The sequence below is a fragment of the Lampetra fluviatilis genome, chromosome 35 (genome assembly GCF_964198595.1).
Source record: "Lampetra fluviatilis chromosome 35, kcLamFluv1.1, whole genome shotgun sequence".
In the NCBI taxonomy this organism is placed as follows: Eukaryota; Metazoa; Chordata; class Hyperoartia; order Petromyzontiformes; family Petromyzontidae; genus Lampetra; species Lampetra fluviatilis.
Window position 1 is genome coordinate 5499223 of NC_136309.1, and position 25935 is coordinate 5525157.

At 58.0% G+C, this 25935-nt stretch overlaps 2 protein-coding genes across 3 annotated transcripts in view; one reads left to right on the forward strand and one right to left on the reverse strand.

The window, feature by feature from the left end:
- The window catches only part of FASN (fatty acid synthase), a 41897-nt gene extending 25370 nt beyond the window's left edge, over positions 1–16527 (forward strand). Inside the window, exons 22-42 of the mRNA XM_078872800.1 lie at positions 448–834; positions 1484–1657; positions 2463–2581; positions 2777–2928; positions 3230–3445; positions 4064–4214; positions 4615–4793; positions 5999–6118; positions 6592–6714; positions 6994–7217; positions 7792–7990; positions 8411–8562; positions 9145–9236; positions 10083–10234; positions 10372–10617; positions 11015–11194; positions 11783–12004; positions 12224–12450; positions 12897–12989; positions 14261–14512; positions 14647–16527. Of these exons, the coding sequence (XP_078728926.1) occupies positions 448–834; positions 1484–1657; positions 2463–2581; positions 2777–2928; positions 3230–3445; positions 4064–4214; positions 4615–4793; positions 5999–6118; positions 6592–6714; positions 6994–7217; positions 7792–7990; positions 8411–8562; positions 9145–9236; positions 10083–10234; positions 10372–10617; positions 11015–11194; positions 11783–12004; positions 12224–12450; positions 12897–12989; positions 14261–14512; positions 14647–14772 (3786 nt within the window). The 3' untranslated portion in view covers positions 14773–16527. The remainder of the gene's footprint in view (positions 1–447; positions 835–1483; positions 1658–2462; positions 2582–2776; positions 2929–3229; positions 3446–4063; positions 4215–4614; positions 4794–5998; positions 6119–6591; positions 6715–6993; positions 7218–7791; positions 7991–8410; positions 8563–9144; positions 9237–10082; positions 10235–10371; positions 10618–11014; positions 11195–11782; positions 12005–12223; positions 12451–12896; positions 12990–14260; positions 14513–14646) is intronic.
- Positions 16528–16835: 308 nt separating this feature from the next.
- Positions 16836–25935, reverse strand: part of LOC144944552 (MICAL-like protein 1) — a 40599-nt gene continuing 31499 nt past the window's right edge. Inside the window, exons 11-15 of one of the 2 annotated variants that reach the window (XM_078872801.1) lie at positions 25365–25455; positions 24537–24610; positions 21530–21644; positions 20827–20873; positions 16836–19977 (exon numbers count right to left, since the gene is read on the reverse strand). In XM_078872801.1, the coding sequence (XP_078728927.1) occupies positions 19784–19977; positions 20827–20873; positions 21530–21644; positions 24537–24610; positions 25365–25455 (521 nt within the window). In that variant the 3' untranslated portion in view covers positions 16836–19783. Of the gene's footprint in view, positions 19978–20049; positions 20163–20826; positions 20874–21529; positions 21645–24536; positions 24611–25364; positions 25456–25935 lie in introns of those variants that run through there. The other variant, XM_078872802.1, reaches the window with a different exon arrangement.

The window sequence follows — 25935 nt, forward strand, 5'->3', positions numbered from 1 at the left end:
TGATGTGGTGCGGGATGATCTGGAGCTGATTGGACTTGCCGATGACTGGTCCCAGCGGTGTGCTAGGGTCACCATAAAAATTTACCACTCATTTGAAATTCATCTTCTTGGTTCTTTCGGTAAAGTCACGTAGAAGGGAAAAAATAAAACATAATAAAATAATTCTCACAAAGTGACTTTACCGAAAGAACCAAGAAGATGAATCCCTGCAGTCACGAAAGCTTTAAATCGAAATTCATTTGAAATTATCCGTAAATTGCTAAATTGGCCAAAAAAAATTTATCGCAAAATCGCCTCCTACCGGCAGACTGTGCCCATCTGCGACGCACAGCTAACCCGCGACAGCCCTTGGTCCCGTCGGAACGGCGCAAATACCAAACGCGCTACACGTCGATTTGTCGTCGTCACCGCCGCGATGTCCGCCGTGGTGTCCGCTTCCCCGCGCAGGTGCTGTCGGGCGAGGGCAAGCTGTATGCACGCGTCGTGCCGCTGCTCAACACGCACCCCATGGTGCAGCTCGACTACGTCGCCACCGACGCCGCCCCCGAAGCCCTCGCCGCCTCCAAAGAACAGCTGGACGAGATGGGGGTGACGACGGCGCAGTGGGACCCGGCGCAGTCCGGCTCGCCCGCGCCCGCCGCCGACCTGCTGGTCTGCGACCTGGCCGGCCGCTCGCTCGGCGCCGCCGCCGCCGATTCGCTCGGCAACATGGCCGGCGCGCTCAAGGAGGGCGGCTTCCTGCTGCTGCATGCCGTCTGCGCCGGAGCGCCGCTCGGCGACGCCGTGGGGCTGCTGACGGGGCGCATCCCCGACCAGTGCACGACGCTCACGCGGGTGAGCGCGCGGGCGGGGCTGCCGGCTGTACGTACGCACGTGCGTTGAACTTCTTGCGCGCCGTACGTAGCGGGTCGCTTGAAGGTGGACGCACGGTTGCCGCCCAGCGTTGCCCCGCACGCATGGCCTACTCTTGATGATGGCGCGGGGGTCGTTAACGTCCGCCGCGAAGCAAACGGCGCGTACGTTGGGGTGTAACGCGCCCGCAGTATTCACCGGGGCGGTCGCTGGGCTCGAGCTGCTAATCTCTCTCCGCCGCGACGAGCGGGGAACGCGCCGCCACTCGGCCGCCACTCGCAAGGCAGGAAGCATTTCAAACCCTTCGCTTAAACTATAAACCCGTTTTTTTTTTAATTTAATCAGCTAAGGCCCACTGAGCTACATAGCTCTTTACTCAGAAGCGACCTGGCTATCACAAATGATAGCCCAATCAAGCGGCTTTTCCTGTGAACATTTATAGCAGCCAAATAGTCCAATAAATTTGTGATTTCGATTCTAAATGTGGAGGGGAAAACCGGAGGACCCAGAGTAAAATCCACTTCAAATATATTGGGATCGAACCCACGGCCTCCTGTATACCAGGCGAAGCAGTTAGCGTCTCGCCTCCGTGGCCCCCTTGACCGTACTGCACCACCACGCCGGTCCGCAGGCGGAGTGGGAGGCGGCGCTGAAGGCCGCGAGCCTGACCCTCGTTTCCAAGAAGACCTCCTTCTTCGGCTCGGCCATCTTCCTCGCCCGCAAGACATCGGCCGGGAAGGCGGCAGCAGCGGCGCTGGCGCTGTCCGTGGACGACCTCGCCTACGGATGGGTGGAGCAGCTGAAGGTGCGACGCACCGCGGCGGTCTCAATCACGCACGCCGAGGCGCCGGCGCGCACAGGTGCCCTGTGACCGGTGGTGGACGTTCCACGTTCCCGTGACGGGCGCGCGGTCTGAGCGTAGAACATCCACCGTTGACTTCCACCACAAAGCGGTGGTCGTTTTACAGACCGCGGTTGTGATGGCAGGCCGAGCCAACCGCCGGCCTAGGATTTTAACCCTCGAGCCCCCGCTCGCTCTGCCGCAGGACTGCGATGCAGAACAGTGGGCAGCGTGGCGATCTACCTGGTCAGAGCCAAGGCGTTGTTTGAATTTGAGCGGGACCCATTGGAACTTGTAGAGAGACATGACACCCTGAGACGTAGACAGAGATTGGTGGTGTAGATAGCAGCGAGGTAAGCGAGAGAGGGAGACCTGCAGACAGGGAAGCGATCGCACGTACGTTCGTCGCGACGTCACGGCGTTTTGTCAGGATCCTGGAGGCCCGGGGATGGAGGCCCAGCGTAGGATGCTGCATCGCGGTCCCCTTATTAATTAGTGATGACAAAATAAGTCCTCTGTGCGGGGCCCTCTTTTGTGTGAGGCATGGGGAAAGTTCGTGCCTCTTGCACCCCTGCCCCGTGACCTGGGCGGCCCTGACATCTGTACGTGGCCCCCCAGCACACGCCGACTTGTTTTTCAGTGAAGAACTCTGGCATGGACGCCTGCGAGACTACTGAACACTAGACGGTGGACGTGGTTGGCGGAGTGCTGACACGTGTGTGTGCGCGCGTGTCTCTGCGTGTGTGTGTGTGGGCTGCGCTGGGAGCAGGACGAGCTGCTGGCGGAGTCGGAGGTGCCCGTGTTCCTCACGTCCACTGCCTGCGCTCACTCTGGCATCGTGGGGATGGTGAACTGCCTGCGCCAAGAACCCGGTGGCCAGCGCATCAGGTGTGTGTGTGCGCGCGTGTGCGTCCGTGCCAAAATGTCAGACATCGTGTCGAACAGCGTGCAGTACGATCAGAAAACACGTCGGAGAGCTGTACAGCCCAACTGCGAACAACCTGCGTAGTGGCAGCAGCTTCCCAGCGGTCATGGGAACGTGGTACCAGCGTGACGGTCGCGCCTCTCTCCTCTCTCTCGCAGGTCTCTGTTCGTCAGCAACCTGGAGGCCGGCTCTAAATCGCCGAGTCTGCCCTCGTCCTCCATCCCGGCAGCGCTCACTCAGAAGGACTTGGTGATGAACGTGTGGCGCGACGGCGTCTGGGGCTCCTTCCGGCACCAGCTGATTCCAGCCGGTAACCACCGACGAAGACGCCGCCTGTGCCCATAAGCCCCCCCCCCCCCCCCATCACTCGCCCCCCCCTCTAAACCCAGAACAGACTCCAGTAATATTTGTTTAACAAACCAGACTATGCTGACGAGGTCCGAGCTGGTCCGGAGTACATTGCACGAGTCGATCGTGTGCTAGCCGAGCGTTCCGGATCATCCGTCTAGAACGTTCGGTCGCGTGCTCGTCTGACGTTCGGGGGCTTCCCCCTGCGCCCGTGCGCGCCGCCTGACGTCGGCGGCTCTCTCGTGCGGTTCGTGTCATCGCAGGCGGCGCCAGCGGGGCCTCGGTGGCGACGGAGTACGCGTACGTGAACGTGCTGACCCGCGGGGACCTCTCCTCGCTCGCCTGGATCGCGTCGCCGCTGCGCCACTTCCGCAGCAGCAGCTCCAGCATGGTGCAGCTGTGCCGCGTCTACTACGCCTCGCTCAATTTCCGCGACATCATGCTGGCCACCGGCAAGCTGCCGCCCGACGCCATCCCCGGTGAGAGAGCGCCGCGCCGTGCCGCGCGAGGTGGAGCGTGCCGGCGTCTGGCTACGGCAGGAGAGGTGGAGCGCGCTGGCGCTTGGCCGGCGCTTGGCCGGCGCCGGCAGCGACTTGGGCGTGGGTAGGCATTTGCCCGATCTGTTTGAATCGACGCGTCGCGGCTGCGTCGCGGGTCGGTACATTCCCTCGAGCGTTGATGGGGAGTGCCTGTCATCGGATCACCCGCAGTGCGCGCCCGGACCCATCGGCTAAGCCACGTGGTAAAGCCTGCGCAGTGCTCGCGTGGGCACCCACCGTGCACGAACACGTTGTCGTGGGGGATGGAGGGGCTGCGCGCTGGGCGAAACACAATTGCTGCCGATGTCCCCCCACCTTCACCAAACCCGCAATGATCGGTGCGGTGAAGCACGCTCAAACAATCCCGATGACGTGACCTATCCACTGCTGCGTGAATTCCTCCGCCGTCGCTTGCGCACGCGAGCCGATCCCACCGCTCTCATCTCCGCGTCACCCAGGGGCACTACGCAAGCGCTCACGGCCCGGACAACTCGCCTGCTCCGTCGCTTGACATCGTCGCTCCTCCCCACCCGCCACCCACCCCCTCGCTGTGCCCAGGTGACCTCTCCCTGCAGCACTGCATGCTGGGTATGGAGTTCTCGGGTCGCGACCCCCAGGGCAAGCGGGTGATGGGGCTGCTGCCTGCGCGAGGCCTGGCCACCGTGGTGGATGCCGACAAGCGCTTCCTCTGGGACGTGCCCAAGACCTGGTGCGTACGCAAGCGTGCGTGCGTGTGGAAGTGTGTGGAAGTGTGTGGAAGTGTGCGTGTGTGTGTTTGTGCGAGACAAAGGCGGCCGGGCGTGGTGCCGGCCACGCACCCCCTCGCGTGCCGTGCCGGGCTTCACAGGTGCTACTCGCTAACACCACTTGCCCCAACAGTCTGTTAAGGCTATACGGGGGATCTTTGTTTTTTGGTAACTGCACGTAAATACATTTTAGCATTTATTTCATCAGCGCGGTTAATCCTCCACCCGGACGATCTCCCCAAGGGCAATCGCGAGTCGGCCGTGGTTAAACGTTGCCAATTGTGGACGCGGGAACATTTTGCTGCCGTGAAGCCGACGCTGCCTCTAACCACCCTCCCGCACCCACCCGCGCTCGCGTCGCAGGAGCCTGGAGCAGGCCTCGTCCGTGCCGGTGGTGTACGCCACGGCGATCTATGCGCTGCTGGTGCGCGGGCGCATGCGGCGCGGGGAGAGCGTGCTCATCCACTCGGGCTCCGGGGGCGTCGGCCAGGCGGCCATCGCCATCGCGCTCAGCATGGGCTGCACCGTCTACACCACCGTCGGTGAGGCCGGCTCGCTCGCTCACTCGCCTGTTGGTTCGCCCGCCCGCGCTCCAGCTCAACCGCCTGCATCGCTAGCTGGCGCTCGCGCAAACAGAATGTTTTATCTTCTTGGTTCTTTCGGTAAAGTCACGTAGAAGGGAAATAATTAAATAATAAAAAACATACTAACATACAATTCTCACGACGTTTCGGCCACAACGCAAGCAGCTGTCCTCAGGTGAAGAACAGGTCTGTCGGAAAGATTCAGACGCTGTCTTTCCGACAGACCTGTTCTTCACCTGAGGACGGCTGCTTGCGTTGTGGCCGAAACGTCGTGAGAATTGTATTTTATGTTTTATTTTTATTATTTTATTATTTCCCTTCTACGTGACTTTACCGAAAGAACCAAGATGAATCCCTGCAGTCACGAAAGCTTTAAATCGAAATTTAGAATATTTAATTTTATAGAATCCGAATCTTTAGTTACACTGCAGGAGCTATAAAGCTCTTTTTCACAGAGGATCCTTATGGCGGTACCCCGGGGTACGAAATAATATAAAATGGCCGTGGAAATTATATATTTTTATTTCTGGGCCACTAATTTTTCCAGGGGTGCCCTTAACTCCGCGACTGGGGTACCAGTCAATCCGAAATCGGTGGTGCTACTCCGCGATGTCGAAACGCGGCGAGGACGATTGCGATGAAACCCTGAACGCTCGCAGTACGCACCGTGGTGGTGCATCGTGTACAGCTCGTCGACCATCAGCAGACTAAACTTGACTGCATCACGGACATCGTGCGAGAGCCGGGGTACTATGGTGTTGCGTCGGTGGGAATCTCTCAGGGCCAGCCGGCGCTGTCAGTCACGTTCATTAAACTTAAGCAGGGCGAGCTGTCCAGCAGGTGCAAAGAAGCCGGACTGAGAACGCCCGTCTAGAATCTGCACCAACGAGTGGGAAAAGAGAGAGAGAGAGAGCTTGGACTGAACTCTGAAGGGTAGATTCAACAGCCAGGTCACATGAGCAGATGGGACGATGATAAAACATTATTATATTAAAAACACATGTGACACACGTAAAATGTGAAACGGGAGAACACTGCCGTTTGAAGTGGAAGGAGCTGCCCCCGTGGTAATTGCCACCGGACGACCGCGGTGCATCACAGACGACGGAATCGGTGAACTTGTCTGGACACGTGTCGCGCGTGTTGTGTGTGTGCGTGCAAAGGCTCGGCGGAGAAGCGCGCCTACCTGCAGAAAACCTTCCCCCAGCTGAAGAACGAGGCCTTCGCAAACTCCCGCGACACCACGTTCGAGCAGCACGTCCTCAAGGCAACCAATGGCAAAGGTGACGTCCACACCACAACCAACACCAACACCACCACTACCACCAACACCACCAATAATTGGTGGTGATGTCACCACAGTGTTTGTGCCAGGCTAGGTGCACTTTGAGGCCACTTGAAGTGTGGAAGGCTTGCTGGAGGTCACGGGACAGACTCTAGTGCTGTGGCTTGACCGATTGACATGGCTGACAGAAGCACAATCTGCGCTCCCTACTGTGCCAACTACTGTGCCAACATCACCAACGCCACCACCAACACAGCCATAAGCAGCAGCTGCAGAACCATCAACGCAAACACCACCAATGTCTGCAGCACCAACAGAGTCAATGTCACCATCCCTCTGCTTGCAACTGTTGTGTCCGCGCACCCGTACGTTTATGCGTGTCCAGTGCCGGTGTGTACGCTGTACGTGTGCCTATGCGTGCGTGTTCCCAATGGATGTTCGCCATTAAACGTGTGCGTGCGTGTGTGGCAGGAGTGGACCTCGTGCTCAACTCCCTGGCCGAGGAGAAGCTGCAGGCCAGCCTGCGCTGCCTCGCGCGGCACGGGCGCTTCCTGGAGATCGGCAAATACGACCTCTCCAACAACTCCCCGCTCGGTGCGTTGGCGCTCGCCTCACTCGCGGTCTCGCGGCTCCCCGCGCGGCGTTCGTTTTGTTGACGGAATTATCGACGGGTGACGAGCGCGACGATGACTACGGACGCTGCCCAGTCGACACCACCGAAGTGCGACTCGCCTATGCTCGCTCGCTCGCTTAAATTCGGACGGATCACGCGAAGTGCCGCGGGGCGACCCCTAACCCCCGGCCCGCTTTGTCTCCCCCCGTGCCGTCGCCCTCCCCCCCCCCCCCACCACCGCCCACACACCGGCGGAGCAGGCATGGCACTGTTCCTGAAGAACGTGGCGTTCCACGGCATCCTGCTGGACGCGCTCTTCGAGGAGGGCAACCGCGAGTGGGAGGAGGTGGCGGCGCTGCTGCGCGACGGGATCGCGCGCGGCACCGTCAAGCCGCTGCGCACCACCGTGTTCCTGCGCCAGCAAGTGGAGGACGCCTTCCGCTTCATGGCGCAGGGCAAGCACATCGGCAAGGTGGTCGTGCAGGTGAGGTGGCCTGCGGGACAATTGCCGCCGGACGGAGGCCTTTTCCCCCCCCTTCCTCACCCCGAGCGCCGTCGCCGCTTCTCGCGGTCTCGCGACGGCCCGCCCGCTGCGCGCGAAGCCGATTTCATCGCTCCGTCTCCGCGCGTGACGTCCTCCTTTGGCTGCCGCTCGGTCAGGAGTCTCCACCGCCGGGCCTCTCGTCGCTTCTCGCGACGACGTGCCCTTGCCCGAGCTCGCTCGGGTGGTGATTAGCGCCGGTCGAGGCTAATGTACGTACGTTGAACTCTTTTGTACCGTACGCAGCCGACCGTACTAATCAGAGGTGCGGGGGAAAGGCAACAAACTAAACACAAAAAGCGTTGCTAATGACGCAGTGGCAGCCCGAGAGGGCGCCCGCGATGGAATCGCCGCGTGTGCAGGTGCCAGGTGGATTGTCGTATCACAGCCGTCCCATTCCGTCTCGTTCGGATTGGTTCCCGTTTACTCGTCGGCTGGGTTTGACCGACCCGACCGGTGAACCTCACTTCCTGCCGACTTACTCGGGGCCCTCGTTCCCCCCCCCCCGACCCGCCAGGTTCTCCCAGAGGAGCTCAAGGGCGCCTCACCAGCGCCGCTGCTGGCTGTGCCGGCGCTCGCTCGTTCCATGTGCCCGCCGGGCAAAACGTACGTCATCACGGGCGGCCTGGGAGGCTTCGGCCTGGAGCTGGCGCAGTTCCTGGTGGAGAGGGGAGCGCGCAACATCGTGCTCACCTCGCGCTCCGGCATCCGCAACGGTGAGCGTGCCGTTCCGCCCGCGCAGACAGAACTCCAACCTTTCGGGGTTCCCCTCCGCACACAGTTTTGTATGTATGTGTGTGGGTGTGTGCGTGCGTGCGGCATGCGTGGAGTTTGTGTTGCGTGTATGTGTGTGCTCGTGTGTGCAGTAAGCCTTGTATAACCGTAACTGCCTGTGTGTGCATGCGCGCGAGTTAAATTGCCGCTCAAATCAGTGACAAAAATCTCAGCAAGTACTGGGCTTCCCCTAGGTCAACTGAGCCTAGGAAAGGCTTGTAAATAGCACTGAGGAGACAAAGACGGTCGGGCGCGGTGCCGGTCACCCACCCCCTTCGTGCGCTGCACCGGCCTTACCAGGCACTTGTCCCAGCGGCGGTGTGTCAAGGCTCCACCGGGGTGATCTTTGCCGGCGTGTGCAGGCTACCAGGCACGGCGCGTGCGCGAGTGGCGCGAGATGGGGATCAGCGTGACCGTGTCGACGCGCGACATCAGCAGCGAGGCCGACGCCGCCGGCCTCGTCAAGGAGGCCGCCGCGTTGGGTCCCATCGGCGGCATCTTCCACCTCGCCATGGTGAGTGGGCGCAGGCGAGGGGCTCTTCTGCCTCACGAGGAGGAGGGGTAGAGAGGCGACGGAACAGGGCGGGGAGAGGGGTTCACGAGCCCGCGTCCTGGACCGCCGCTCCTGGACGCGTCGCAGCTCGGCGGGGTGTGGACTTTCGCGAATCTGTACGCGACCCACTGACCCTCGCCTCTGCCGCGTTTTTATCAAAATTTCCGAGCAACGAGAGCTTAACTGGAGCCTGACCGTTGTCCGACAACAACAACATGATGGCTCGCACTCCTTTTTCTCACGAGCGTGAGAAAATTAGAAACCCCGCGTTCTTGTCGTTGCCCGGACGAAAATATTCCCCCTCGAGTGGCCCGATTAGTACCGCCAAGAGGCGGTCGTAGGCCTCGTGCGGTCCGTGGAGGAACATGACCGGCGGCGAGCCTCGGGCATTCCGCCTCTGCTTTTGTAAACGACGCGGACGTCGAACCGGGGGGGGCGGGGGGGGGGGCCCGGACCCTCGCGGCGGCAACCATCCGGATTGACGCCGCCGCCACTCTTGACGGACGGCCGCTGTCATCGTGTCCCTCCCCCGGCGTGCGATAGGTGCTGAAGGACGGCATGCTGGAGAACCTGGACGCCGGCATGTTCAAGGACGTGAACAAGCCCAAGTTCCACGGCACCATCTACCTGGACAGGTGGGAAGCTTCGCGTGCGTGTGTGCGCCCTTTGTGTGCGTGCGTCTGTGAGTTAGCGCACCGCTGTCCGAACCCAGTGACCCAGAGTGCGATGCCCGCACGCGTCCAACGTCGCCGATTAATTCACGAACCGGTGTTGGGTCTCCTCACGGTCAACTCAGCCTCCAATGAGTACCCAGCACTGGCAGGACAGAAGCGGCCGGGCGCGGTCCGAGCCACACCACCCTCAACGTGTGCCGTGTTGGCCTCCATCGAACAGCGCTCGTCTCAACAGTCTGTTGAGGCTACACGGGGGGATCTTTGTCTTGGTGCCCAAGCGGCCTGCGTCCGAACCACCCGCAAAGCGCCCGGCCTCGCTGGAGCGGCTCCCGGGTCCGGCCACAGCGCCTGCGCGCGTGAACACCGCGCACAGACGGGGTGGCTACAGGGCTCGCGGGGACACGCACGTGGCGGGGCAGCGGAGGGCAGTGCAGCAGAATCCATTGTTGCGCTGTACTTCTGCGCTTCCAACTCCACGTTGCCAACCCCCACGGTGCCCAGCGAGGAGACATTTGGTAAAATAACCGCCACGGCCCCGCACGGCGCGGGGACGGGCCCTCGTCCTTCCAGCAGCGGATTGACACACAGGGGCTGCGCTTCACACGCCCGTTGCGCAAACGAGGGCGACACCAAAACTCAAAATCTCCCCGCGGTAGAGCAGGCTGTAACCCTCTCTGTGCGTGAACAAAGCAAACCTTCCTCCTGCTCGCTCCGCTGCTACGACTCCCGCCGAGTGACTCACCCCTCCATTCCGCGTCGCTTTAACCGACCGGCTGGTGTGCCCACCCCCTCCTCCCTCTCCCACAGGGTGACACGCGCGAACTGCCCCGAGCTCGACTGGTTCGTGGTTTTCTCTTCGGTGAGCAGTGGCCGCGGCAACGCCGGGCAGAGCAACTACGGCTTTGCCAACTCCGCGATGGAGCGCATTTGCGAGAAGAGGAGGCACGACGGCTTCCCCGGTAACGCCCCGCCGCGACGCCCTCCGCACCGCCGCGACGCGTGCCGCACCGCCCACCCTACCCCGTCCACACAACCGCCCCTCACGCCACCGTGACCGCCGCCTCCCTCCCTCCTCTCCCCCGGTTGGTGGTACCAGGCCTGGCGGTGCAGTGGGGCGCCATCGGCGACGTGGGCGTGGTGCTCGAGTCGATGGGGGACAACGAGACGGTGATCGGCGGCACGCTGCCCCAGCGCATCGGCTCCTGCCTCGACACGCTCGACCGCTTCCTGTCGCAGGGCCACCCCGTGCTCTCCAGCTTCGTGCTGGCCGAGCGGTCCACCGCGGCCCGGGCCGACCAGGCCGACAAGAAGGACCTGGTGGAGGCCGTGGCCCACATCCTGGGTGAGATGGATGAGCTGCGGCGTGCGCGGTGCTCGGAATGTAAATGTGTCCGCGACATGTGCAGGTTTTACACGTTCGCTGTTCCGGGGAAGTGCCGGCTGCGGCGTACCGGCTTACACCGGGTGTCTGCGTTAGTGGGATTTCGCCGACACCTAGTGGCGAACGCCGGCATACCATTGTTCTGACCGTCATTGGCGCCGCTGGTTGACGTGGCAGCAAACGAACCCGTGGCTCCGTCGGTTAACGGCGCTCGTTTCGGCGCGGGCGTGCGGGGAGGTCGCCGCCACCCACTCGGCGGCGCACGGCGGCCCACGGCGGCCCTCTTTCTGGCCGTTAGCGTCGTCGACGGCCGTCGCGAGCTGACGCGCGGGGCGTTCGGTCCGCGTGCTCCGCTCAGGCGTGCGGGACGTGAGCAGCATCAACCCCGAGTCGTCGCTCGCCGACCTGGGCCTCGACTCGCTGATGGGCGTCGAGGTGCGGCAGACGCTGGAGCGCGACTACGACCTCGTGCTGTCCATGCGCGACATCCGGCAGCTCACCGTCACCAAGCTCCGCGAGCTCTCCGCCTCCAACACCGGTGAGGGGCGCGCGCACAACGCAGACAAGCAGCTCGCCACGGCTCTGCGGGCAACTCCGCTCGCCACCTGCTCTGGTGCTTCCAGGATTGTGCGCTCGTTGAGGAGGTAGCCGCTGTCCTGTGAAATCCGGCTGCAAAATGTCCGAGCAGTTCTCACCTCGGCTGGTGTTGTGAGCCATTCTTTTGCCATGATGTCCCAGTTTCTTTGTGCTTCAGGTGACATCATCAACCAAAATTCCTCCCTCCGCCCCATTTAGCAAGTGCTTTAAGCGAGCAGCACCCTCGAAGACCAGCCCTGCCCACGAGGGGGTGGGTGGCTAGCACCACACCTGGCCGCCTTTGTTTCCCAAGTGTTGATGCTTACACACCCTATTTAAGGCTGGGTCGACCTAGGGGAAGGCCCAGGACAAGTTGAGATATTCATCACTGTTGGCCGTGGCCGGGTTCATAGTGCAGCACGCTAACCGTTACACGATCACGGCCCTAACGCCCTCGCACGCACTTTGAACCGTGACTCATCCGGCGCGACCGCACGACAACGGGCCACATTAATCGGCGATTCTCTCCGTCACTGTGGCGTGTTGGCAGCGCTGGCGGAGCCCCGCCCGGTATCGCCGGACCAGCTGGAGGTGACCCTCCCCGAGTTGGTGGTGCCGCGCCTGGGCGCGACGCTCGAGCGCATCAACGACGTCGCGGACGGCGCCGCGCCGCCGCTCTTCCTCGTGCACCCCATCGAGGGCACGCCGATCGCCTTCAAGAGGCTCGCCTCCAAGCTGCCCATGCCTTGCTACGGCCTGCAGTGCACAGAGGGTGAGGGCTCCGGCGCGATCCGCCGGCCGCTTCCCACGTAGATCCCCCCACGTAGTCCTGTTGAGACCGTCGGGGAAGTGCCGTTAGGGAGCACCGACCGAGAACGAGCGAGACGGCAAGACGGTCACCAGCGTGGCCCTTGCGGTCTATAAATCCGCTTGTGCGTGTCCGTCCGTAATTTTCCGTTGCCTCCTTCCCTCGCTCGCTCGCTTGCTCCAGAGGCGCCCCTGGACAGCATCAGCAGCCTGGCGACGTTCTACCTGGAGCACGTGCGCAGGGTGCAGCCCACGGGGCCGTACCGCCTGGCCGGATACTCGTTCGGCGCGTGCGTGGCCTTCGAGATGAGCCTGCAGCTGCAGTCGGCGGCCGCCGGCAAGAAGGGGCCGAGCGGTAACACGCTCCTGCTGCTGGACGGCTCACACAACTACGTGGCTGCGCACACGCAGGTGAAAGCTCGGCCGCCCCCTCGCGCGTTTGTTTCACGATCGGTTAAAATGTTTTTGTTTCACCGATGCTAGAACACAGAGGCAAGGGAATTCGCAAAATTGACCGACCTGGGTCACCGAAATGAGAATCGAAAAGATGAAAAAACACAGTACAGCAACAAAGACAATATAAATCAACCCCCCCCACTTTTACAGCCACGCCCACTCAACCACTAGCACCGCCCACGAAAGTAGCCCCGACCACTACAGGAACTACACCCACTGCCCAGGTAGCCCCACCATCCGCAGACGGGCGGGGAGGGGGAGACTCACCGGGATCGCCCCGCCAGCCACATCGGGACGTTTGGTGCCTTGTGAATGCCGCGTGTGCGACGCTGCGTTCTTCCCCAATTCATGTTGCTCTGTTTTGTCCGGTCCGGTCCGCTCCACCCTCTTCGCGGCGGCAGGGATACAAAGCCAAGCTGAGAGACGTCGCTGCGGAGGAGTCGGAATCGATGTGCGCGTTCGTGCAGCAGTTCGTGGCCGTCGAGCGGCAGAAGGTGACTCCATGCACCGAGCACATTGCACGTCGCCCTTCCTTGTGTTTTACAAGAACAGATATTTCATTTTTTTTCTTTTACCAGGTAAGTCCCACCCACTGAGCTATATGGCTCTTCTTCAGAAGCGACCTGAGCAAAGTGGTTCATCAAGTGAAAATTTTGAGCAGCCAAATGGTCTAAACGCATGCATCTAAATGTGGAGGGTAAAAACTGGGAGGAGCCGGAGAAAAATCCACAGGACCACGGGGAGAGAGACACGCAAACTCCACATATACAGGCGTCAGGGTCGGGATCGAACCCATGACCTCCTGTATACCAGGCCAAGTAGTTAACATCTCCTCGCCACCGCGGCACCCCAGATCCATCACGGCAGACGTCCATGCCGGCTGAAAACGAACAGGTTGAACAACACGCATTATGGTGTCTAGAATTGCATGGGTGAAACGATCTCGGACTTACCCAGACCACCGTGGTCACACGTTCAGTTTATTTTGAGCTGGTGGTCTGGGCAAGGCCGAGGGATGCTGTACGTGCAATGTTGCACATGTTCGTGTTGTCGTTAAATCTAACGTAACAATCACAGCCCCTTTGTGCGGTGATGATGATGACGACGACGCTGGGAGAAGTTTGTTTGGCCACACGTTACCACGCAGGGAGAGTGCCGGTTGATTACAACCCACGCGTGCAATTACACAATTACACATCCCGATACGTTGCTTTCCTTTAGGTTTTTGCATTGTTTGTTTTTGTTAATTTATTGATACGCCCCTACTGGCCATCTGTGAAAAAGAGCTTCATAGCTCATCGGATTTCTCCCGTCTAAATAAATATTCTGATTCCGAGGACTACCAATGTTGACGTCCCCACAAAGTGGTTCTCATTTTAGCGACCTTGAGGGAGGGACGATAGGCTGAGTCGGCCACAAACCAGGATTTGAACTCTACCCCAGGAGGTGTAGGCCTCCCTCCCTCATCTGCACGCTGTTGAGAATATAAATAACACAAACAACTCGTTCCCCTTCACGTTTCTGGTAATCGGCACAAAAATGATTATTTACAGTCCCATTTAGCCCCACCGTCTGCTTGGAGCGCACAACCTCGGCAGCATAGGTTCGGCGCAAACGAACCTTGCACCGGTTTCAACGTTCCGTGTCTCATCGGCCGTCAGGGTCCACCACGAGAGTTTAACGTGACGATCCATCGGTCGCATCACGCGCGCGGGCGAGAGGGAGGTGCCCTCTCGCAAGTGAACAGCGGCCTCCGTGTCACCAGACGTTCGAGACGCTGCTGGCGCTGCCCTCGCTGGACGCGCGCGCCGGGGCGGTGTGCGACATCATCCTGGCGCGGCACCCCGGCCTGGAGCGCACCGACCTCTCCTTCTCGGCGAGCTCCTTCTACAGGAAGCTGCACGCCGCCGACAAGTACCAGCCGATGAGGAAGCTGGTCTCGGACGTCACGTTGCTGCGCGCCGAGGCCGGGAGTCCCACGGGGGACGGCCTCGGGGAAGACTACAACCTCAGCCAGGTGGCGCGCTCGCCCATTCTCGGCACGCGACGGGGGGCACGCGACATGTTCGTTTGACGCGACGTCACGTCTCGAGGTCACGTTATTGGGGAGCGGCCGGGGTTAACGCGCGTGTGTTGCGTGTCGCCCCGCAGGTGGTGACCGGCAACGTGAAGCTGCATGTCGTCGACGGAGACCACAGAAGCTTCCTGCAGGGCGGCAGCACAGAGCACGTGGCCTCCATCGTCATGGGCGTCCTGGGGCAGGCCCAGCACGCGTAGGCCGACTCCACGCCTCTCCGCGCTCACGCTCGTGGTCACACACGCTCACGTGCACACTCAACGCTTACACACTCAACGCTCACACACTCAACGCTCGCGCACTCGTGCTCATACTCTCAAGCCCGCGCTCACGCACACACGCACACACGCACTCGGATGCACGCAAACTCGCACACTCCTGTCACAGTGCCGTGTGCATCAAACAAGAGACCCACACGCAGATGCAATGGCCCCCGCACGCAGCACGAGGTTTCTTCGTTCAGACACGTAGCTCCCGTACACAACTCTGTGCGATACAACGACACGTTCACGAGCACGTCCTATCGGCCGGTCGCCCTCCGCCCTGTCCGGTAAGCGTCCGCTGGCCCGGGCGAGCGGGCGCGTGGATCCGTACCGCAGGCGACCCTCTCGGCTCCCGACCTCGTTCGAGGTCACGACCCCGCTCGACCTCGTGGCTCCACCGTTCCCCTGCCGCGTCGTCCCCTATTCCAGTCGGGGGAACAGCAGCAGCTATAAACCACGTTCGCGTCGATAATCCCAGGTAGAGGACCACATTTTCCAATCGTCGACGGGTGACGGTCGTGGGTACAAAGCGCCGCCGCTTTCCAGCGACGAATCCGTTCCTCGAGAGGGCTCCGTGCCCCGCGGCGCGCACGCCACAGACCCGCGCGACGTAGACGATCTAAACAAAGTCCCACGCAGCGACAATTGGTGCCAGTTTCTGCCACGTTGTTGGAGGCAAAAGAAGCATTGAACATTCCTATAGCCCCTACCTCCCCAGTCCTCGTCCGTACCACTTGACGCCATGCCCCTTTCTCCCATCTCCCCACCTAAGGCCACTTCGATGTGACCGACAAGGGTAGCAAACTCGCGGGAATGGTTAACTTGTGCAGGGTGCGCGGGAATGGGTTGCAGTGGCTTGTGATTTTCTAGGAACGCCCGGCAAACGGTTAAGAGCCGGTGAGCGGATCCCGAAAAGAAGCCTTCGCCCGACTGCGCGCCAGTCCCCCGGGGAGTTGTTTGTTTTTATTTCGTTGGCCGATGCAGCTCTGGCCAAGCCTCCGTCGACATGTAGCACTTATTCCTGCCACTCTCGTGGCCGGCAAGTCTTAAAACTGTCGAGTGAAACCCGCCGTCGGATTTGTGAAACCAAGCTGAAAACAAAGATCTTCACTTGCCCGGGCAAATCCCCGTCGAGAAGCCTTTTTTTTTAGCGGCGGTGTTTACATGACACGGTACTATATTTTAATTTACGTGTTTTATTTTTGCCTCTTAACTTCTACATTCTGTAGCACTTACTAAACGTTTACCCACCCCCTCCACCACCACCACCACCATCCCCGCGCACACCGTTTAACGGGGCTGTTCAAGAAATCCCCGACTGTTAAACGGAATAATCGCGGTGACCTGCTTCGGGTGGGAAAGGCTGTGCTGTGTACATGGTTCACGTGTCCTCCCTGTTCCTCCTCCCTCCTCCTCGCGGTAGCACCCACGCCGCTCCCCGGCCGTGTAATCGTGTTCGCTTGACGGTAATCCGAGAGAAAATTGGTCAGTGCCCCGACTCCCCCCCTGGCTGTTTCGAGTCCGGTGGGTGTCACAACAGACGTTGCTTGACAAAGCGTGGTTGTGACGCCTCCCATGCCCCCCCCCCTTCTTCATAACAATCTTGGTTTTGTTTGTCCTGAGAGATGGCTATTTATTATTATACCTTGATTTTTTTCCTCCCCCCCCACCCCACCCCCACCGACGAATAACAATAAATATGACGATTGCCGTGAAGATGTGTCTTGTTTCCCTCGAGTTCGCTCTGCCGGGGGAGGAGTGGTGGTTGCCGCACGGTTGCTGGACCGACGTTTGCCCAAAGGTTTCCAGCCACACGCCAACGTCGTTCACTGGGATGTTACGCAACGTTCACGCCGGTGACGTTTTGTAGAGGCACCACGCGGCTCCGCGCACCGCACATCATCAACACGGCCACTGGAGGTTGTTCACGAGGGTTTGGAGGGCGCGCAGATGTGACGGATGAGCACGTGGCTTCCAAAGCAGACCGGCAGCCTCCCCCGTGTGGTTTCCACATGCCTTTATTTGACACAATATCAACCGAATTAATTAAAGTCACAGGGGACAGAACCGATTAATAAAAAAAAAAATCACGGCAAAATGTCAAATGTGCTTAACAGTCTCGTTGAAATAAACACTTGGGAAAGGTGACGCAGCTCGTGTGTGCGATTGCAAACCACTCTACATTTGGTCATCCGTCCAGAGTTGCACTTGGTCCCACTTTATTAACAGCAAAACTACCAAACCATCGGGAGAAACAGACATGCACTGCGACAGATTTCACGCCGGTATCTCCGTTCTTCCATAAACAGACAATAGCGCACGACCAGCATTCGCCAAGAACACAAAACAACGTGAAGTGGGCAGGACGAACCAAGGCCAGGAAAGGCAGGCACGCTACAAAAACAAAGCTCCCCCATATAGCCCTAACAGGTTTTTGGGGCAAGTGCTGTTAGCGAGCACCGATGAAGGCCGGCACGGCTCACGACCGGGTGGGTGACCAACGCCACGCCAGGCCGCCTTTGTCTCCCGAGTGCCGATGTTTACACATCGCACCAGGTACTCATTCAAGGCTGGGTCGACCTATGGCAGTCCCAGGACCGGTTCAAATATTCGCCACCGTCAGAGGTGGTGGCCGTGAATCGAACTCAGGTCGCCGGGTTCCATTGGGCGGCGCGCTAACCGCCGCACCCCACCTCCCCCTAGCGCGCACGCGCGCAGCCAACAACGTACAGCTTTTGACAATTGCAGAACCATGCGAATACAAGTTGAGAAGGCAGCTGTCGTAGAGAAATGCAGGCTATATGATTGACTTACAAACGCTATTTATAAATACAACGCCATCGGGGTCTAAAGTACGGAACCTGCTCACCTACCAACGATGGCAACACTACTCGCCTATGACGCGGGAACTAACGTCGGGCTTAAATACAAAACGATTCTAACAGCTGATATAGCGCTTACAACTCTAAATAAACGCGCATAAAACACTGGAATTAAGGCTTGACTAAAGCGCTGGCAAACCATAAATAACACTATCCTATGGCGAGTGCGTCTCTCCAAATCCTATTAAAGAGAATGCACCGAACAGCAAACTGAATTTGAATATTGGGTGTTTGTTGACTAATGTTTCGGTATGGCCATAATGATTTGGCTGAAGAGAAAATATATTGAAAAAGAGTGACAGGAAGGGGTCCTCTATATGAATTATTGAACGCAGAAATGTGGGTGTGAGAGGAAAGCGGAATACCCAGAGAAAACGCACACGTGCGAGGAGGCAACGCTCGATCCCATAGAGATAGAACAGATGGGGCCAGTCCACACTTCGCCTGAACCACCGCCTTCTGGCAGGCACTTCAAGACCCACGGGAAGGGAGTTTGACAACATCTGTGCTATCCTCAACGGTGCTGGATTCTAGTCCACGCGCGTAGACACCACCTCCACACGGCCACACATCAGAATGCGTGCTCGTGCGCGTTCCATCTGTGCGCGCATATTCGCGTCCGTCTGCTTTCGCTCTGCTTCAACACCGGCAATCCAGTTCGCCCAGAAACAAATCCCCCTCCAGCGGAGGATTCATCATAACCAGAGCCACTTGAGGAGACATGACCAAGTGTGCACAACTCACACGCGCGCGCGGAGAACACAACGACTCCCAGTGTGTGGGCAGATTATAACCGTCGCTGTGAAACATTCGTGTGCTTTACTGCAAGGATATAAAGTGTTAATAATGCTTTTTCCCACCAATGGGGCTGCCGAAATTGCTGTTGACCCTCAAGCGTATTTAGTTTGACCAGATGGGAACTCCAGAGGCCAGGGTAGCAGTCTCATTCGCAAGAATGACGGTAACTTGGGAGGGTCAAATCACCCGCAGAGGTTTCCGAGGCTGTTGGTGGTAACACTGTACCATAATCTTCCAGAATTCTGGCCACGCTTTACGTACACAACACACGCAGGCAACGTGACGTGCGTGGATGCTGCCAGCGGTGTAATGGTCATACACTTGGGACTTGCAATCCGCAAGTAAATCGGATCGATCTCCCGGCGCGGCAGTTGAAACACTGGACCACATTTATTAATCCACGCCACTGTCCCTAACGCCCCGGTCCACTCAGCAGTATAAATAGGTACAACACAGTTGATGGGCAGGTCTTGTGTGGTGGGGTAAAGTGTGGGTACTCTGGCCAGCGTGGTAGAGTGGGCCAAAATGCCCTCTAGAGGGGCCTTTATGGAGCGTCCTCCAGCGGAGGCCCTTGCTGCCAGCGGCGACGCAAGACATTGCAGGGCTGCACCTTTACCCTCTGTGAACTGCTGAGCGCAGGCGGGTGGTAGTGCAGCGTGGCGACCACAGGCAAGGCCTTCAACAGCAGAGGCCGGCCTTCTGCTCCACGACTCACAAAGTGATCCCGTGGGCACGGTCGTTTGCCAAGCAGCCTCTCAAATCGCCATGTAATAATGATCCACCTCTCCCCCGCCCCCCCCCCACCCCCGAGATCCGATTGTCGCGATTCACGCCAAGTATTTGGCAATGCTTTGATTCAATTACCCGTTCTAGTTCGTCTCGCCGGCGTCGTTCGTCCTCGTACGTTCTGCACCACTGTCTGAGCCTAAATCAGTTTCGTTCGCTCTATGGTAAGGTCTGATAAACCACAAAAAATTTAATCCGATGGAACAAGTGGGCGAGCGTACACACCGATTGTTTGGTCAACGAATCATTACATGCCTCCTGTCAAAAGCAGCCGATATCAACAGGCAGGCACGGCCAGTGCCATGTACCCACGGAGAGACACACTCGCACATGCTCCGTTCACAACCACTGGCGCCACCACCACTCTTGACAACCGTGTTGGAGGCTCACAGCCTTCAAGCAACCGCTCCGGCCCGAGTTGACGACGCTGCTCCTACGTCTTCGCACCGGCCTCCACGACGAACCCAGGCGCCGCTGGCCGCTCACTTTGCTGCCCCAGCCGTGCCCTTGCTGCCCCCCGAGGCACCGCCGCTGCCGCCGCTGCCCCCGCTCTTCTTGTCGGTCTTGGTGCTGGAGCGACGGAGAAGCTTGAGCGGCTTGAACTTTCCCTTCTTCCTGTCGCCCGGTGCGGAGGACGAGGAAGTGGAGCGGACGTCCATCTCCGCCTTCAGGAACTCTGCTTGTGGACAGAGAAAAAATCCCCCCCCCCCCCACGTAACCCGTTGGGACAAGTGCCGTAATGCTTGACGCAGTTTCAATCGAGACGTCGTTTTCGGAATCGCCAAACGTGGTTGTGAGCACGAACGATTACAATTCGCTCGTAAAATGCCGGTGCAGTGACGATGGTTTAATTGCTTGGCTCTGGCGGGTGGTGGGGAGGAGGGTTCACGTTATAAATCTGTCCAGATCGTTACCTAGGCCCAACTCAATACCCTCTTACGAATCGTACGTTATGTTGGCCGCGAACACCTACATGTTAAGTGCTGTTAGCGAGCGCCTATTAAGGCCCGGCATGGCGCGCACGTACGCGTGTACACGCACGTGCATCATCGGCACCGATCAATGTACAGCATGCGCGGTGTACAATTACAGACGCTGTCAATCCGCTGCTGGATGAAGGCTTCCTCTCCGTGCTGGCTGTGGAGGTTATTTGATCTCGACTTCACCACGCTGAGCAGTGTGGGTTAGCGAAGGCGGTCCCCCACATAGAGAGCTAGGAGCATAGAAGCACAGTACTACCATACTGTACATTTCGCCGCACTGCCCTCTGCTGCTGCCCACCGTGTAGCATAGCCACGCAGTTGCCTACGACAACCTGGTGCTCAGGGTGGTCACCCTCCCAATCACCATTTTGGGATCAGCCCCTGCTTAGCTTCCGAGATCCGATGAGGTCGGGCGCATTCCGGGGGGATTTGGTGAACACATGGCGTTCAATATTGTAAAGTGCCAAGAATATGATTAGAAAAATTAAATAGGAAGCGCTTGCGGGTGTGGTGGTGGTGGTGGTGGGGTGATGATGACTCACCCTTCTTGAGCATGACTCCCTCGAGGGCCTTGTCCTCCTCTTCATCCCTGGAGGACCCCCCCGCCATCGAACACAAACGTTAGGTGAGCCGCCCCCCAAGCCCCCCCACGCTACGCGTCAATGCTCTCGCACGCTCGTGCTCTCGCGCGCTCTGGTGCGAGGCTCCAGCGGTGTTGGTGTTGAATATTCAGAGCGCCGCTTTACAGACTTTTTTTTTACTTCTCAAGGGAAGCCGCAACTCCCGACGCGGTTCTAAGTTCCCAGGCTTTTTTAATTAAAACGACGGAAACATGGGCGGATTATTTCGATGACGGTCGGCGCTCAATTACCCAGGGTGCTGGCACAGGAGGGATGGCCCGGATTTAAAAAAACAATCGCGGATAATGCAAATCGCACGCAAAAGAGGTTTTGTGTACAGCGAGGGGCGTGGTGATGCCGCGCAATGCGTCATTGGTTTATGTTGCTTCTTGTCGTCATATAGGAATTGCAGGGCTGCGTACAGCCACACCTTGCGCCTGGACACTACAGTGCAAGTAACCGTACATCCTGGTTCCCCTCCGCGACCCCGAAATCCAGACTCTGGGGAGAACGTTCTTCTGCCGAGAGCGAGCGAGCGACGCGCGGGTACACCAGTGGCACACGTCAGCCGCACACGTCAGCGGCACACGCCAGCGGCACACGCGTCAGCGGCACGCGCCCTCACCTGTGCTTCTCCTCGTCCATGCTCTCCACGATGGCGTTGCGCGCCTCGATGATGCTCACCAGCTCCTGCAGGAGCTCCTCCTCGCGCGCTCGATCCTCCGCGCTCTTCTCCGAGTCTGAGCCGCCATCACAGTCGCGGCCTCGTCATCACAACCGACTTGCCTGACCGGTCCATGTCCTCAAGGCCATCAAGGACACGGGGCGGCTCGTGCCGACGATGGGTTAATTAACCGGTCGTAGGAACGACCCATGACCACCGACCAGAGGTCGTAAACGGGTTTTGATTCCTTACCCGTACCCGGCCGCACCAGGGTTGCAAACGGGTACCCGTACCCGGCCGGGTACGGGTACCCGTTCCCTACCCGTACCCGTACCCTACCAGAAATGAGTGACAAACGGTTACTCACCAGTGACTCACGGCCTACCCGTACCCGGCCGCACCAGGGTCGCAAACGGGTACCCGTACCCGTACCCGGCCGGGTACGGGTAGCCGGGTATCGGGTAGGGTACGGGTATCGGGTACCCGGTTGCGACCTCTGCCACCACCACCTTGAGCGCATGGCTCAATGAGACGGTTAGTTTTATATTATTATCATTTCATTATTACTTCGTTGTTTAGCCTCGTGACTCAACGCGCTACACTTGACAAACCGGTTTAACCGGTTTAATCTCCAGTGACAGAAACCTGGATTGGAACCCAGGATGCCGGCTGTGCTGGCCCAGTGTCTCAGATGCGGGATTAGCTCCCGAAGACAGTCAGCCACCGAACGATGATGACGATTATTTCATTATTCTTTGTTACGCTTGTTGACCCGGGGAAGCCCGAGTCTCACGACTCGTTTTCTGGAGGGCCCCCGTCAGGTTATCAGAGTAAGGGGGGGGGGGGCGATGACTGCTGTGTATAATACCAAATTAGTAATTCTGCAGTGTGATTTGTTTTATTTGGCAACATTTGGACCATGACGCCGGCACGCAACGGCCCGCTCTCACGAACTGGCGTCACGGGATCTTGAACGTTCACTGCGCGTGAAGCAGATGGCACGCCGTGTATTTTAAACGGTCAGAAGTAACCAGGGGGCTTGGCTGCCGCCGCTGGCTTCGAACCGCGCGGCGAACACGCGAGTGCGGGGTCAGGCTTCTGCAAGCGGTGGGCGATGACCGCCATGTCGATTATAATTGAGTAATTTGCGGTGTCGTTATTTTTTTTATTTTATTCGGCGATGGTGGACCACGACGCTGGAACACAGTGGGGCCTACTCTTGTGAATGGCATGGTGTCTTAAGGCGATTGCACCCACCGCAGCATTCGCCAGAGGTACAATGCATCTGCCCAGCAGCGCCTGGGCTCTGTTATGAGGAGATGAGCCATTTTAAGTAGGTCTGGTCTCATCTTTCCAATCGTGATATTTGTGACAGTTTTCCGCTTACAGTTGATCATTATTTCAACCGAAACCTTGAAACTTTCCTAACTCGAAACGGCTACCCATGCAACAAGGTAAATGCGCAGCCCTGCAATTTCTGGCTCACGCCACTGCTGGCAGAAGGCCCGCCCCCCCCGCTAGAGGGAGCTCTAGAGATCTCCTGCTGCTGTCTGAACGATCGTTACGTTGTGTGCGCACACACAAACAGCTCTGGCGCACGGGGAGAGTGGGAGCATTCCTCTAATTCGTCCTCCTCTGCCCTCTTCCCATTAAGAATAAAGAGACGCACGCTGATTGATGGTTTCTCCGCTAGTACAACGTTTACAAAAATAAACGACCAGACATAACAAAAACCAGTTGCCTAAGAGCACACAACACTCAGCGGGGCACAGACTCCTCAATAAAAAGTATTTTTTTCTAGATTTGAAGCTTTCGTGACTGCAAGGATTCATATTCTTAGGTTTTTTCGGTAAAGTCACGTAGGTAAAAAAAAATTAATAAAAGTATAATAAAAATAAAATGAAAATAAAAATAACACAAACGTATACGGGCATCTCCCCGTATACGTTTGTGTGATTTTTATTTAATTTTGATTCTACTTTAATTAATTTTAATTTTTTTACCTACGTGACTTTACCGAAAAAAACCTAAGAATATAAAAAGTGTTTTCTATTTCGGGTCACGATGGATGCATTGGTTTTAGGTGATATCCCGGACAAACTTGACGAATTAAAATCTGATGGTGCATCAAGCCGGCTTTTGTTAAGCGCATTACGATTAAGTGGATGAAAAAGTGCATTGTTAAGACCGAAAAGGTCTTCCGATGGACTAAAGATTATTATTTTCAAGATGTACATCAATTGTGCAAGCGAGCATCGATTATTAATTCACACGCAACACACCGATGTGCCGAAAGTAGAAAGTGTTCAATGAGCGCGTACTGCAAATCGCTCGGGCACATGGCGATTAACTACAACAGTGCAGAGCAAAAAGACCAGGAGTGCGTGAAGAAGGGCGGAGGAGAGATTAATATTTGGAACAATACTGGAAAAACCGAAAGAGGACCACGTGGATCAGATAACCATACGCGGGTTAAAGACATCGTGGGGAAGAGTCGAGATAAGCGAGTGAGGCTTTGGGGCAGGACGCGTCACGGCAAAAAGGGACGGTGGCCGATGGTGAAGGACGGAGATGGGGCCATGGAACGCGTCTGAGAGGCTGTTGGCCGCGGAGTTTGTGAGCGATGGAACTGGATCGCGCGCGCGTGACAACAGCGGATTGTAACATTGCAGGGATCCTGGGATATGACGGCAGATTGGGGAGGCCTTCACCCATTGGAGGATTGATCGTTGCAAATGATGCGTACATGATATGCCCGTTACATTTCGGCGAAGGGAGCGAGCAAAACTATACAAATGAGATAGTGAAAAGAAGACAAAGTAGAAGAGATTCTTGAGACGAATGGCAACCCACAATCTTTGACAACTACCCAAGACGCGCGTGCACGCACACATACACACATGTGTACACGTGTACACGTGTGTTAACACGTGGGACACTTTGGCTGGGTCACAGGGCGGCCACTCACCGGGTTTATTGAACAGGCGCCGGAGCTCAAATTCCACGTCTCCCTGTCGCTCCTCCAAGATCTGCTGTTTGGATCTGCGCACAGAAATCCCCACATTAACAGCTGAAAATACCAGAGGCAGTGGGCGCATCCCATAACGTGTGAAAAGCCGGAGCCGCACGTGCACGCGCATACGACTAAACGAGCGCTCACAGATGGTGACGCAAACGTGTAAACCACAAAGTGGTTCCGTTTTCCTGCCGCTAGGAGGGGGCTGGGCGCCCCCTGCCGAAGGCTACATTTTTCTACAGTCCCAAGTCGAAACACATCGGCACAAAAAGCGCGCAACTACACGATGCGCATTGCAGCCGTTCCTCAGACACACGGGAGGGGGGAGGGGGGCAGAACGTAGCCAAAAAACAGATCGCATCGCCGCTCATTCTGTCTTTACGTCTGCTCAAGGTTGGTTTGACATTCACCGTGGCGTTCCGCCATCTCTCCGAGCTGCTGGATGGGTCTCCCTTTAAACAACACGGTTGATGCTGCATGCCGACTGGGAAGCTCCTCCAGCTTGCCACGTGCGGTACAAAAAATAAAGTAAACGCGTCCATGCAAAACGCAGGGCCCCTCCGAGCCCGGTGCTCTGGAACGGACGGACCCACTGTGCACACCCCCCCCCCCACCTCATCAGGCCCGCATGAAATAAGCAGCCCTTCCTGCACCGCATCGCCAGAGAGAACCGCCAAGAGGGCAATCGCTAATCTGAATAACGAGTCCTGCAGACGGCGACAAGCAAAGAGCAACCAGTTGTGGGGGGAGGCCCCCACCCCGCACGGCGGGTATACTCACATGTAGATGAGCTCAGATTCCTGGCGCAGAAGCAGGTGCTTCTCGTGGATCAACTTGAACCAGTCTGTGATCATCGGATTCTCGCCCTCATCTACAAAGACAAAGATCCACCACCCCGCCCAACGCGCGGTGTTTTCAGACAAGCGCCGTTGGCGAGCGCACGTTAAGGTTGGGATTGGCGGGCGAGTGGGTGGTGTGGCCGGAAGAAAAAAAAAACGCACCGTACCCGCTACTCATTTAAGGCCGAGTCGGCCTAAGAGTGGACCAGGACCACTAATGTTGGCTGTGGCCTGGAAACGGACTCAATTTGCCGGGGTTCGTCGCGCGCTTAAGAACACAGTAAATAAGTTGGAGTCGACGCAACCTCTCCACGGTGGGTTCCACCCAATTACAGCGGCCAATTGGGAGGCTGCTGTAACAAAAGACAATGCGTTAATTACAGGAGGCAATACAACAAGTGGCCATTCAAGAGAAAGACTGCGGTTCTGTGTTGTGGCACGGGGCACATTACACAATCACAGCCAGTTCACATGGCACATTCGGGCAGAACACAAACAAACAGTCTGGCGGC